Source organism: Martes martes (assembly GCF_963455335.1).
Source record: "Martes martes genome assembly, chromosome: 10".
Lineage (NCBI taxonomy): Eukaryota > Metazoa > Chordata > Mammalia > Carnivora > Mustelidae > Martes > Martes martes.
Genome location: NC_137898.1, coordinates 70588941 through 70602858, shown reverse-complemented (window position 1 = coordinate 70602858; position 13918 = coordinate 70588941). Strand labels below are relative to the sequence as shown.

The 13918-nt window shown below is 43.4% G+C and overlaps 1 protein-coding gene across 2 annotated transcripts in view; it reads left to right on the top strand.

Annotated features, from left to right (window-relative positions):
• The window catches only part of SYTL2 (synaptotagmin like 2), a 121371-nt gene that overhangs the window by 73273 nt on the left and 34180 nt on the right, over positions 1 to 13918 (top strand). For both annotated transcript variants that reach the window (XM_080816125.1, XM_080816124.1), the window contains exons 5-7: positions 7616 to 7697; positions 8580 to 8694; positions 10683 to 11486. In XM_080816125.1, the coding sequence (XP_080672251.1) occupies positions 7616 to 7697; positions 8580 to 8694; positions 10683 to 11486 (1001 nt within the window). The remainder of the gene's footprint in view (positions 1 to 7615; positions 7698 to 8579; positions 8695 to 10682; positions 11487 to 13918) is intronic.

The window sequence follows — 13918 nt, the reverse complement described above, 5'->3', positions numbered from 1 at the left end:
AACATGTCTTGACTATGGAGGGAGACCTGCTCTGGAATGAGAAGACCTTCTTTTGCTACTTGAGATCACATGTTCTATGAAACAAGGTTGGGCGCCCTGGGCAACGCTGAAAGTCTAGTAGCATCTCTACTGACAAGGGCCGTGGATGTCCCTACTGTTGGTGCTTCTTTGGTCTGAAGGAACCTGGAAATGGACTGGTCTTATAGTTTCTGTCTCTCTCTCTAACCTCTTCCTTGAAGATAGTCTCTGTGAAGACTGGTCCCTGTGGTAGTTTATATTGTCTTAGTTCTGTGGCCTCACATGGGGCCAGTACTCTAAAAAGAAAAAAAAAAGAAAGATAGTTTCTCAAGTGTGTCCCAAGCTTCCCAATTCTTTCTTCCTTCTGATTCCTCTTCCCACACCCTGCCCCCTCCCACATCCCTCAGTTGCCTGGTAGCTTCTCCTTTCTCCTTTAAAGGGATGCATTCCACTTAAAGGAATACTTGACATTGTAATAACTTAAGCCTGTGTGGATGGAAATGTTGAGCTTCTTGTCTTTTCTCGGTGGTCACCCTACTGAAACATGAGTCTGAGCATGTTTGTGGCATCCTAACACCCAGACCAAGTCATTCTTATCATGTGGTGTGTAATGCAGATGAGGGCATTTCATTGAAAGGAAGCAGAGGTCTGTCACATGCCTGTCTCCCTCACTGTGTGGATTTTCTGCTGGGAGGACTTCCAGTTCCTCAGGGTTTCTGAAGATTAAAGAATTACTTTTTGAATACAGAAAGGTCAGAGGCTTCAACCATGGGAAGCAAGGTGTTAGGTGCTGAGAAGACTATGTTAGGGGCTGTGGGCATCTGAGTCAGGGAAGCTTCTAGAGATAGTTACATGTAGGGCAGCTCTTGAAAGATGAGAAGGATTATGGCAGGTAGGCATGGGGAAAGAACAATACAGGCAGACAGGATGATGTGGGGGTCTGGCATGTTGGAAATGTGGAAAGGGTCTAGTCTGGTGGGTATGCTATGTGAGTGATTGGCAGTCAGGCTGGAGGAAGAGGCTGGGCCCAGATTGTCAGGAGCCCTGTGTTGGCCAAAAGGCTGGACTTTTTCCTTAAGTCACAAGAAGCCATTAAATGACTTTTTGATCAAGTTTACTTTTTAGAGTGGTCATTCTGGTAACTCTGTGGGAGATGGGATTAGAAAGTTCAATTAAAACATTGTAACAGAAGGGGTGCCTGGGTGGCTCAGTGGGTTAAGCCTCTGCCTTCGGCTCCAGTCATGGTCTCAAGAGTCCTGGGATCAAGCCCCGCATCCAGCTCTCTGCTCAGCAGGGAGCCTACTTAACCCTCTCTGCCTGACTCTCTGCCTACTTGTGATCTCTCTCTCTGTCAAATAAATATATAAAATCTTAAAGGAAAAAAAAGAACATTATAACAGAAGCTTAGGTGAGAGATGGTAAGAACCTAATGAAGGGAATGGAGAAAAGAGGAAAGGTATGGTGGAGCTTTAGAGATGAAATTAGAAGAAATTTGAAGGGTTGGTAGGACACAGATATCTGATAATCTATAAAGGATATGTGGGTCATTTGATGAGAAGTTCTCAACTCGGACCTGTAGATCAGAACTGCTCAAGGAACTTCTAAAAATCCAGATTCCCAAGGCTGAGTGTCCCTGCATTTCCTTCTCAGGGCTGAGGACATAGGTACTATTTACCACCATGTCCCAAGCATCTAACACATGGTAGGTACTTAGGAATAAGAACCTGTAGAATGAATGAATGAATGAATGCCAGCACCCTCTCTTACTGTCCTTCAGCACACTTCTCACTACCTGACATCGTGTTATGTATTTATTGTGTGTATGTATTGTCCCTTCCCCCCAGATCCATGAGGAAAAGGACCTTTTGTATATTGCTGATTGTTTCACTACACTATTCCTAGCACCTATAACAGTGCCCAACAAGTGTCTTGTGGAATGAATGAATGAATGAATGAATGAAGAATAGTGAGAGTCCGACCAACTGAATGAAAATAGTTGATGAGATAACTATGAAATAAAGAATAATGGTGAATGAGGGTTAACGAACAAACGAATGAATAAATGAATGATTGGGTGAAGTAGTTTGCAGCTCAGGAAGTGAGTAGAAAGAGGAGAAGGGAAAAAGTTAAACTCCAAGAACAGGACTGACAGCCTCCAGTCTTCACTGCTGTGCGTTACTGAGAATCTCTCAGTTCAGTGGGCTCTGATGGTTATACCGTGATGACATACCGTGAGCTCTGGTGATTATAAAAGATGGAAGAGAATGGGAGGGGTATTCTCACATTTGGATGACTACAAGAAAGGGAAGAGCATTCAGGATAGAGAACTGGAAGGCACGGAGGCAGGAGGGAGCTTGGCTGCTCCAGAGGTTTGTGATGTCCATTAATCAACAACATCCCTAGAGAATGAATGTCTCCAAAATGAGTTCATGTAGAACAAGGAAAAGCCTTCCCTGCGGTATTTCTCTCCATGGCATCAGCACTTCCCTGTGACATGGAGAAAGCAATGAGTTTTCTTACAAGGGAAGCTGGGTATCCTCACCTCACTTTGTTTTTGGTGGAATTAAAACACTGTTTTGTTGTACGTTGTAATGAATAAAAAGGCTAGTCTTTAAGCTTCACTGCCTGTGCTTCAGTAATACTTCTGCGCAGCACCAATCTCCCTCTTCCCTTCTGCTGAATGGGAACCAAGCAATTCAAACCATATCTTTAGTTCTGAAATAGTATTATTTTTTCTACTAATGTTCTTTTCCCTGGAAGGCTTTTGTTTATCTCTCTTTCAATCTCAATCTCTGTCTTTCTCCCTCTCCCCTGCATCTCTTTCTTACAGAAGGATTAGCTATTTACCTCCATCACCTCAATAACAAGATCAATGTGAGCCTCTTGTCTTGCTCCCAGGGGAAAGGTAGAGATGAGCCAATCTATGGACAGCGCATTTGATCTTTTGTCCTCGAATGCATTGCATATCCAGGGAATGACCATTTCATTTTTTAGAGGTCTGCCCCCACAAAACCACTTCTATGGAGCTCTTTAAAACAATCTTTCTTCATCCTGTAGGATCTTGGATTTATCCAAATCACTTTTGATGGAAAGAGTTGCACTGTGACATCTGTGTGAGAGCAATGTGTAGCGTGCAGTGTGGTGGCCCCAGACAAGTAATGTTTTACTTCAGAAACTACCGACTTGAAAGGCTTGGCCCAGCATATTTTCTAATTTACTTCTTTCCCTTTATCCCTGAGCCATTTCTTTTGTTTATTCACGTGATGGAGCTTCACTGAGTGTCACTTGGCCAGCATGATGCTGGGTGCCGGGGGTGTGACACAGCATTTGCTTCCAAGGTTCTCACCGTCCAAAGGGAGAGGTCAACAACAATGATGATGACACATGACAAAAATCACTTGCTTCTGGTTCAACACTATTAATATGTAAGCTGCAAAATGCCTCAAAAGAAGGCATAAGATGTCAGCTGTTATTTTTAACTTTCTTTCTTTCTTTTTTTTTTTTTTTTAGAGGGAGAGGCCGGTTACGGTTCAAAAGCTCTTAAAAGTTGCTTTCATGGGTCACGTGGGTGGCTCAGAGGGTTAAGCCTCTGCCTTCGGCTCAGGTCATTGTCCCAGGGTCCTGGGATCGAGCCCTGCATTGGGCTCCCTGCTCAGTGGGGGGCCTGCTTCTCCCTCTCTCTCTGCCTCTCTGCCTACTTGTGATCTCTCTCTGTCAAATAAATAAATAAAATCGTTAAAAAAATTTGCTTTCATGTGCTTCGGAGCACTTTAGGGCCGGACACAGAAGCAGATGGGGTATCCAGCTGCCTAAGTGGTTTGATCAAAAGCCCCACCTCTTTCCCCAGCATCCCTGCCACAGTACTGAACGTGATTATTCTGTAGAGCTAAGTCTTCAGAGACTCGTGTTAATAAGCAGATACTTTGAACCCTAATGCCAATATCACAATTTAATACTTTAATAATTCTCCCAACAAAGTGAGCACATTTTGCCTAAGTGTTCCTTCTGGTATTGTAGGTAGTTTTTGAAGGGTGCCTGAGGGAAGAATTATAAGCACAAGGTGTGGAATTTGGCTTGCTCCAGTTTAAAAAGCTCATCTTGTGGAATGTATTGGATATCTTTTATATGCAGGACACAGTCTCCTGCTTCCGAGAGGGATTCCAAGAAACAAAGACACAGTATCTAGCTATAAAGAGACTATACTCTCTTAGGAAAAATTATGGATCCTTTATGTGAATATCTGATCACATGATAATGAATAGTGCCAGGCAGAGAGTACATTCCTGATCCAAAGTACCAAGGAAATGTGCTGCAAGATTGGAGACAAAGAGACCCACTTCCAGTTGGGCTGATAGATAGAGGAGGAGCATCGCTTGAGGGTGAAATTTGGCCTGGGCTTGGAGATAACAGCAAGGATTTGGGCAGAGAGCCCAGCAAATACACAAGGGCAGGGCTGGGAGATAGGCTGAGTGCAAATAGCAACCAGGCAAGGAAGTTTTGGGGATACTGAGTAGACAGACAACTTCACTTGGCATGAAGGGTCAACAGGAAAGAAGAGAGGGAAAGTACATTGGGTAGATGGCAGAGCATCTCCAGTTCCTTCCTGACAAATTCAGACTTCATTCCACAGGCCTTGGGGATCCAGGGAAAGGTAAGGAGCAGAAGAAGGACATGGTGGTCAAAGTTGTGTTTGAAACCATCCCAGCTTAGTGGCAGAATGCTGAGTAGATTAGAGGAACAGGACTTCAGTATCAGGAGGTCAGACGTGAACTTAATCGAGTCAGCAGAAATACAGGAGGTGACAGGAGAGGTGGAAAGGAAGTGATGGATGTGAGAGTCACTGGGAAGGAAGAATCACCTGGACCCCAGTCCCCTTACTATGAACCATTGCCTTATTAATGTGAGAAGTCAGAGGCGGGATAGCCTAGCCATGACTATATGTGTCTTTGGGGTTATGGTCAGATACCTGTTTCAAATCCCCAGCTCTTCATTAATTCATTTTGTGACATTGAACAGATTCCTTAGCTTCCCCAAGCCTCAGTTTTCTCATGAGTAAAAGGGGGAGAAAGGTACATACCTCATAGGGATGTTGCAGAAAGCAATTGAAAATTCAGTGGTTGCTATAATGGTGCTTGCCCAATAATAGGCAGGCATGCAAAACATTGCTGTATTCCTCAAGAGAAGCAAAACCAGACCTTAATCTAAGAAGTCGCTGTATTTTCACAGACAAACTTTGAGATCTAAGACTCTTATTTTCATTTTTTCGAAGTAAGCAGACTAACCAAGTAGCTAACCCTGCGTCCCACCCCCAACTCGTATCCCCCTCTCCCAGCCACACGGTAACATAGCGAATACTGTGTATTTCTGTATTTTAGTGACTGGCCCTGTGCTCTGAATGTGTCGTTCCTTCCTCTTTTGCTTTCTGAGCAAATAGAAACAAAGGCATTTTTAAAAAAAATCTAAATAATGTGCCTCCTTGTTGTTTGGCAAATAACATGAATTTTAAAAGGAAGAGTCATGGTTACTTATCGGCTGCTGCCTTCCTTGGTGCTGGCTCAGTGGCCTTCATCTTTTCAGTTGTTCACTAGTTGTAGTTTTGCACGAGCTGCTCTACATGGCATCTCAGGGGGTTAGAAAGATGGTCAAGATGGTACTCCTGGGGGGGGGGTCTCCTGTTTACTGTGAGAGATGATATGTACACACAGAATGAGGTTGCATAGTAGACATGAGGCACATTGCTGGATGGAGTTTAGTAAGAGAGAGACTGGTTTCATGCCTGATTTTATGATGTGAAATATACACATTCAGAGCTGAGGCCCAGGAGGCCCAGGAACTGGGTTTCCATGGAGCAGAGAGGGCAAAGTGTCGTGTCCCTGCTTATCCTTTGTTCTTGCTGAGTGGGAGGGGAAAGGAGGACAGTGGTAGGAGAAGATGTGTGTTCCATGGACTGGCCCAACCAGCAACACTGGGTTCAGGTCCTCTGATCATGTGATTGCTTTATGTATAAGGAGATGATCTAAAACGTTCTGAGACAGCCTGGCATGTGCTATAAAGTTCCTCATGTCCCTCCATGGTTCCTTAAAATGGCAGTCACGAGAAATTGCTTTCTAGTCCTGGGCTTTTGGCTGTGCATTCTCTTAGTGACCAGGTCTTTTTTTTTTTTTTTACATTGGCTGCTAGATGACTTGATAGAAATGTGTGCCCACCTGTTGTGAGAATTGCCTCCTGTAATGTGTTTTTCTATTAGCCTTAATTCGGGCTCCATTGTAAATTCCCATTCTTCTTCCCTGCCCTTCCCTCCCCATCCTTTTCCCCTCTTATTCACACGCATGTGATCAAGATGTATCTTACATACATCTGCCTCAGCTGCTGTAATTCCTTTCTGGAACAATGAGGAGGGCAATGAAAGGAGGAACGGCTCCTTCGGAAGTTCAACCTCTTCCCGGGAGTAAGTCTGTGCAAAAAGAACAATTGAAGTGCGGAAGGAAGGAAAGGAAACAAAGCCGCAGGGATGTGGAGCTCACGACTGCAGCCACCATATTCTTGGGCCTGGTTCTGTGGCCTGGGGGCAGATTGTCTCCCTCCCCAAACTCCAGTTCCTTTGCTGTGTGGTGGAAAGCCAGTGCGTTCCTAGGTATTTTCCAAGGTGTTGACTCTGTGATGTCACCAAGAGAACAGTTGGAGTCTAAGCGGGCACAGCGGTTTCAGCCAATAGTGACTTCACCTGTCATGCCTGAGGCAAGGCTACTGGAGCAGGACGTCTGAGCAGGTGGTTCTCCTCCCAGTCTAGAGCCCCTCTGACTCTTCCTTGTCCCTTCTTCCTCGGTAGCCATGGGAGTGGTTGCTCAGGAGGGAGGCCCGGGAAACTCACTTTCCTCCATTTACTCTCACCCTGCTCTCCTCCTGGGGCTTGCGTAGAGACTGTGCTTCCTTTTTCTGAGCCAGCGGCTGCTGTGCTTGGCCTTATCCCTCTTGTGTGTGGACAAGAACTTGCTGGCCAGCCTGGAGGGTGGGGTTGAGAGTCCTCAGCAAGTTGTCGGCACGCACCAGCCTCCCTGCACGGCATCCCTTAGATCTGCTGTCAAGTCACTGGTCTCACCTGAATCTTTTCTTCAGTTACTTCCTCCTGAGTTAAAGTGAGCACTGCCATTCTGGGAAATCGAGCCATGAAACTCTTTGGGGCTTTATTTAAGCAATGATGTCTGCCACTGCACCCCCCCCACCCCCCCACCCCCTCACCCCCCGCCTTGGGATGAGTTCCTCCCTGTCATCCACATCTGATCAGATTCTGACTTGGAGATGAGTGCATTTCTACAAATTTACACTGTGAACCTCTTGTGTGCTTGGTACCGTGATAAAAACTGGACGGCTTCTGCTGGATGGTTTTGCTTGTCTCATGCCTGTCTTTTCTTTCTGTTCTGCCCCTGCCTTTGCTTTGCTGCTTACTCATCTCTAGGCCCCAACTCCCTCTCCCTTCCTGGCGTTCGATTTTACAGATTTCCTCTGCTGTCCTGCCTTAAGAGCTTTCAGCTTCAGTGGCACAATTTACTCTTTCTCAAAGGCTGAGGGTTTATTCTCTGAATTGTTTCTTTTGCAGTGGTAGCGTGGTCAGTCCAGCCTCAACCGTGATGGATACGTCACAGGAAAACACAAGGAAGTCAGCTGCGTCTCCGGCTAAGGTAGACTGAGCTCAGACTCCAAAGATCTCATCTTTGGCAAGAATGCCTTTTTTCTTGTTTTAGCAAAGCACCATGAAATAAAGGGGATTTTTTTTTTTTTTTGCACCAAATGCAGATTATACTATTTAATGTAAGAAGACTCTCTTGTGGTGGAAAAGTTGATGAATACCATGTTTCTGCATTGCTGAAGACCCTAATTGCTTGCCCTGGAGAATAAAAAGTCTCAAGCTACTGGGGGGTGCTTCTTTTTAAGCATTCGGAACATGACTTGTTAGTCCCATATCAGTCCAAATTCTTCTTCTTGACTTCCTGAATCTCTGTTAGAGGTCTGCTTGTGGGAGGGGATTGCAAATTTATGCAACTAAACAGTAAACATTGATACTCAGTTTTATATTAGTAAAAAACTCTATTTACTGATCCCCTTTCTGTCATTGGAATTGATGATCATAATAGTGATAATGAAACACTTCAAAACTTTGATAAGTGTCTTTTAATTCTTTATAGGAAAGGTCATTTACAATTATATTTAGTTCAGCTTTAATCTAGCACAGCAAGAGTCTCATGTGGTAGAAAGAGGTGGGGCGGGCGTGGGGTGGGGATTCTGCCCTGATTAGTCCCAGGTTTATCCTAACTTTGATGATTCTATATTTTGCCTAACTTTGTAGGACTCTGGATTATGAGTATATTTTATACAGTTTAATTTTTCTCTGGCATCTGTGGTAACTCTTAGCCAGCCACATTAACCAGGACAGTAATTTTTCAAACAGGCCAGATAGAGTTTACTGGATAAAACTATCAATACTGGAGATAATAAACATTTGCTAACACTGAGTTGCTGCTATGACATTTAAAATGAGTTTAATAAGCAATATTTTTCCTCAGCAAAGGAAGAATCCGTTTAATAGCTCCAAGTTGCCAGAGGATCAGTTATCTCAACAAACCAAAAGTGAGCCGTCAAAAAACGGAAAGGCTGATTTCTTTCAGACTCCAAAAGAAGGTAAATATTATTTTTATGGACTAGATATTTTTATCTTTGTTATCTGTGGACTAAGGGAAATTCTTAGAGTTCCTTTAACTAAAATAACTTCCAAGGGAAAGTGAAAAGTCCTGATGGTTTTCTTATTTTACTATGTCCATTGGTTTCCTGCCTGAGGGAAGGAAGCAGAAATTTTAGAAACTGAAAGTTCATGCATTCCAGTCTTGGAACTGACACTTGTTGTTTGACCTCCGGGCCTTGGGTTCCCCCTCCGTGAACGAGGGAACTTTTGACCAGAGGCATTCAGTCATTCATTTCGTGGCACATATTGGATATCTCTCACATGCAGACACACTTCATGTGAAATTAAGACTTTGCCTCAAGAAAAAAAATCCACTTGACAACGTTGTGATCCTCTGATCTGTAATTATCAGCCTGGTCTCTGAGGAGGCATTTGGTCAGGTTTGTGGCTTAATTGATTTAAGTCTGCGTCTTATGGAATTTTACCATTCTCCCATTACACTATGAAGAAATACTAGAAAATTCAGTCTCTTCCAAAGCAACTGTAAAAAGATTCCACAGGCATTAAATATTGGACAAAGGGTAGAAAATTAACATTGAGTAGTGGAGTTGCAGTTTTAGTTATCCTGTTTTAATATTAGCGTTTTTCCCTCTCTATTGGATGCATATTATGTTATGTAGAATATTTTAGGCACTGGAACATGCTACCTATTTTTTTTAACTTTCTGAAAAAATTAATTTTTGTTTTTATTTTAAATATTTACTTATTTTGAGAGAGAGAGAGAGAAAGAAAGCAGGAAGGTGGGGGCAGAGGGAAAGGGAGAGAGAGTCTCAAGTGGACTCCATGCAGAGCACAGAGCCTGACTCAGGGCTTGATCTCACCACCCAGAGATCATGACCAGCGCTGAAACCAAGAGTCAGACACTTCTAACCAACTGCACCACCCAAGAGTCCCTGAAAAAATTAATTTTTTGTTTTAGAGATTTTCTTTTTAAAATATTAAAATTTTTTTTTTTAGAAAATTAAGTTCTTGAGGGCGTTTGGGTGGTTCAGTCGGTTAAGCACCTGCCTTTAGCTCAGGTCATGATCCAGGGGTCCTGGGATTGAGCCCCGCATTGGTTCCCTGCTCAGCAGGGAACCTGCTTCTTCTTCCCCCTCTTGCCCTCCCTGTGCCCTCTCTTTCTCTCTCTCTCAAAAAAATAAATAAAATCTTAAAAAAAAAAGAAAAAGAAAATTAAGTTCCTTTTTCTGGTTTCCATATAGAAATTTTTAAAGTGCCTTCTATGTTTTTCCTTAGCCTCTTTAAGGAATTTAAAAAATCTTTTCTAAAACTATTCTATTGAGGGGCACCTGGGTGGCTCAGTGGGTTAAAGCCTCTGCTTTCGGCTCAGGTCATGATCCCAGCGTCCTGGGATCGAGCCCGCATAGGGCTCTCTGCTCAGCAGGGAGCCGGCTTCCTCCCTTCTCTCTCTGCCTGCCTCTCTGCCTACTTGTGATCTGTCTGTCAAATAAATAAATAAAATCTTTAAAAAAAAACTATTTTATTGAATATAAAAATACCACAAAGTATGTCTGTAAAGCACAGTAATCTTAAATGTATGGTTCAATGAAGTTCGTGACTGAATTTTTTTTTTAAGATTTTATTTATTTATTTGACAGACAGAGATCACAAGTAGGCAGAGAGGCAGGCAGAGAGAGAGGAGGAAGCAGGCTCCTTGCTGAGCAGAGAGCTCGATGCGGGGCTTGATCCCAGGACCCTGGGATCGTGACCTGAGCTGAAGGCAGAGGCTTTAACCCACTGAGCCACCCAGGTGCTCCCGTGACTGAATTTTTAAATGTTTTTTAATTAGGTCTGCACTTATGATAATACTTTATTGCCTTTAATATTTTACTACTTTTGCTATGTGTAGATTAAGTTTATGTTAGGTGTTTTAAATTATATAGCTATTCTCCATTTGATATGTCACCTGATGTGTTTTAATTTACAGGTGAATTGTCAGAGTCCAAAGAAGACTCATCTATCCCAGAAACTTCAAGCCAAAATTTAGAGAAAACGAAACAGACATTTCCAGGCCCCGAGAACAGATCTCCGGTCAAAGCTCCAATCCCCAAAGCCAGGAAAATGCTCCCGAAATCACATGAGTTAAATCTCGATGATAACCAGTCTTTTCCCCGACAGAGGACAGACTCCCTGAGCACAAGGGGGGCTCCCAGAGGGATCCTGAAACGCAACTCCAGTTCCAGCAGCACAGACTCGGAAACAGTGCGTTTTCATCAGAACCTGGAACCCAAAACCAAAATGGTGGCCCCTGGCCTCACCATCCATGAGAGAATTTCTGAGAAGGAGCATTCTTTAGAAGGTGACTCCTCCTCAAACTCCCTGGAGCCATTAAAGCATGTGAGATTCTCTGCAGTGAAGGATGAACTCCCCCAGAGACCTGGGCTAAGCCGTGGCCGGGAAGTAGGAGAATTCAGTGTTTTAGAATCTGACAGGTTGAAGAATGGAACAGAAGGTGATGTGGACGTCGATGAGTTTTGCAATGACCCTCTGCCTTCCCAACACAGGAAGCCTTTGCCTTTACATCAGTCAGCCTCAAGTCCGACAGCATCCAAAAATGAAGCACATCAGCCAATGGCTTCTGGTTCTTTTCCAGTTAATGGGCACCATTCTCCCTCAGAAATTTTAGCTCCAAGACCAGAGTCCATTGAAAATTCACCCACCGTCAATGAACACAAAGCTAAACCATCAGAATTATCACAACTTGAATCAGAACTGTCCAAAAGCCCTGCTGGTAAGAGAGTTGTCACTACTAGACTATAAAAACCAACCCATGGGCTTAGAATGGCCAGGCCAGCCCTGTAGAAGCCCCATTTGACCTCCTAGACGTTCCAGCTACAATTCAGACAGGTGCCACTGGGGAATGATTATACTACCTCTTTTTTTTTTTTTTTTTCAAGATTTTATTTATTTGTGAGAGAGAGAGAGCACACGCCCAAGCAGGGGGAGTGGCAGGCCGAGGGAGAAGCAGGCTTCCCGGTGAGCAAGGAGCCTAATGTGGGGCTCAGTCCTATGACCCTGGGGATCATGACCTGAGCTGAAGGCAGATGCTTAACTGACTGAGCCTCCCACGCATCCCAATTATACTGTCTCTTAATGGGTTTGGAAGTTTTCCTCAATCATCAATAGCTAAAGGGCTAACTAAAACTAAAACCAGGATAGCATAGTTTCTGCCCATTATGCTTTTCCCTAAAAAATATAACTATCAATTATTTAACCAAACAAATTACAGTGTTTTGAATTAAATCAAGGTATGTAAATAGAGTAGGAATTAAATATATACTAATACCTTTGTACAGAATATATTATCCCCCTAATGCATAATTATCAATTACCATTCAATTAAACTTTGATTTTTTTTAAAGATTTTAAGTAATCTCTACACCCAATGTGAGGCTGGGACTCACAACCCCAAGATCCAGAGCTGCACACCCCACTGGTAGGCCAACCAGGCCCCCCAGATTTTTTTTAGTCTCAGAAAAACCTTCTTCTTCTTTTTTTTTTTTTTTAATTTGATAGAGAGACAGAGCATGAGTAGGGGGAGGAGCAGAGGGAAAGGGACAAGTAGCCTCTTTGATGAGCTGAGAGCCCAATGCTGGGCTCGATCTGAGGACCCTGAGATTATGACCTGAGCCAAAGTCGATGCTTAACCAACTGAGCCACACAGGTGCCCCAAACCTTCATTTTCTTAGCCATTTATTCTTAGATGTTAAAAGTACTGAAGGAAATTTCTCCTTCAGCTGCTGTGAGCTGAGAGGCAAAGGGAATACTGCTTTTCCCTGCTGCCTAGCTAACTAGCCCTGTCTTGAAGATCTTACACCTCTTAAGGGATGAGACACTGTTTTCCCATACCCATACGACGATTTCATAATTCTTATGCTTTAAAAAACAGAAACAATGGAAGAAATCATGCTGTGTATTCTCTCCCATCTTCAATAAGTCTTCCTCCGGCCCTATGATAATTTCTTTATAGTCAGGAGAATTTACAATGGCAGCAGTCACATGTCTGATGTACTTGTTCTCCCCCTTCCTTACTAGTCAGCATTAAGTGAACCCTGGGTCACTTTGCTTGGCCCTACAGTTTGATACTTGTTCAGATCAATCCTCTTCTTAAAGAGCAAAGCACTTTCAATTACCCATCCCTGCTCTCCAGACATTTTAATCATTTGAACACAAAGGAATATTTTTTTAAAATTAAAAATTGGTAGGTGCTTGTTCAATGAAAAAAAAAAAACCCTTCATATTAAAGGAACTTACTGAAGTTTGATGAATATGGACAAATAACTGGATGGTGCTCACTTAAATGTTTATTCAAAAGATGAAAAAATTCTTTAATATTTTCCTTTATTATCATCCACAGAAAAAATTTGGTAAACCTTTCCTGTTTTTCAAACTGCACCTGCTTTCCCACGGACTACAGACTATCTTTATACTTTTATGTTAACTACTTATTTGTACTTTCTGATTTTTATTTTCAAAGATGTATTTATTTTCGGGGCACCTGGGTGGTTCAGTGGGTTAAAGCCTCTGCCTTTGGCTCAGGTCATGATCTCGGGGTCCTTGGATCGAGCCCTGCATTAGGCTCTCTGCTCAGCGGGGAGCCTGCTTCCTCCTCTCTCTCTCTCTCTGCCTGCCTCTTTGCCTACTTCTGATCTCTGTCTGTCAAATAAATAAATAAAATCTTTTTTAAAAAGATTTATTTATTTTAGAGAGGGAGAGTGAGCACATGAGTGGGGGAGGGGCAGAGAGAGAGGGAGAGAATCTCAGACTGACTCCTCACTGAGTGCTGAACCCAAAGTGGGGCTCGATTCCGTGACCCTGAGCTCATGACCTGAGTGGAAATCAGGAGTGGGAATTTAACCACCTGAGCCATCCAGGCATCCCTGTGCTTTTTGATTTTTAAGTCCCAGCTGACCATGAAATTTGGAAGGAAGGCATCATCAGCTACACGTATTTTTTTTTTTTCCTCTTTGAGGGAGAGAAAGAGCAGGGGCAGAGGGAAAAGCAGACCGCCTGCTGAGCTGGAGCCCCCCCCTCCCTGAACATGGGGGTTGATCCCAGGACTCCAGGATCACAACCAGATCCCAAGGTAGATGCTCAACTGACTGAGCCACACAGGCATCCCCAGCTACACCTGTTTTGATTGACAGGGCTCCTGGCCTTAGA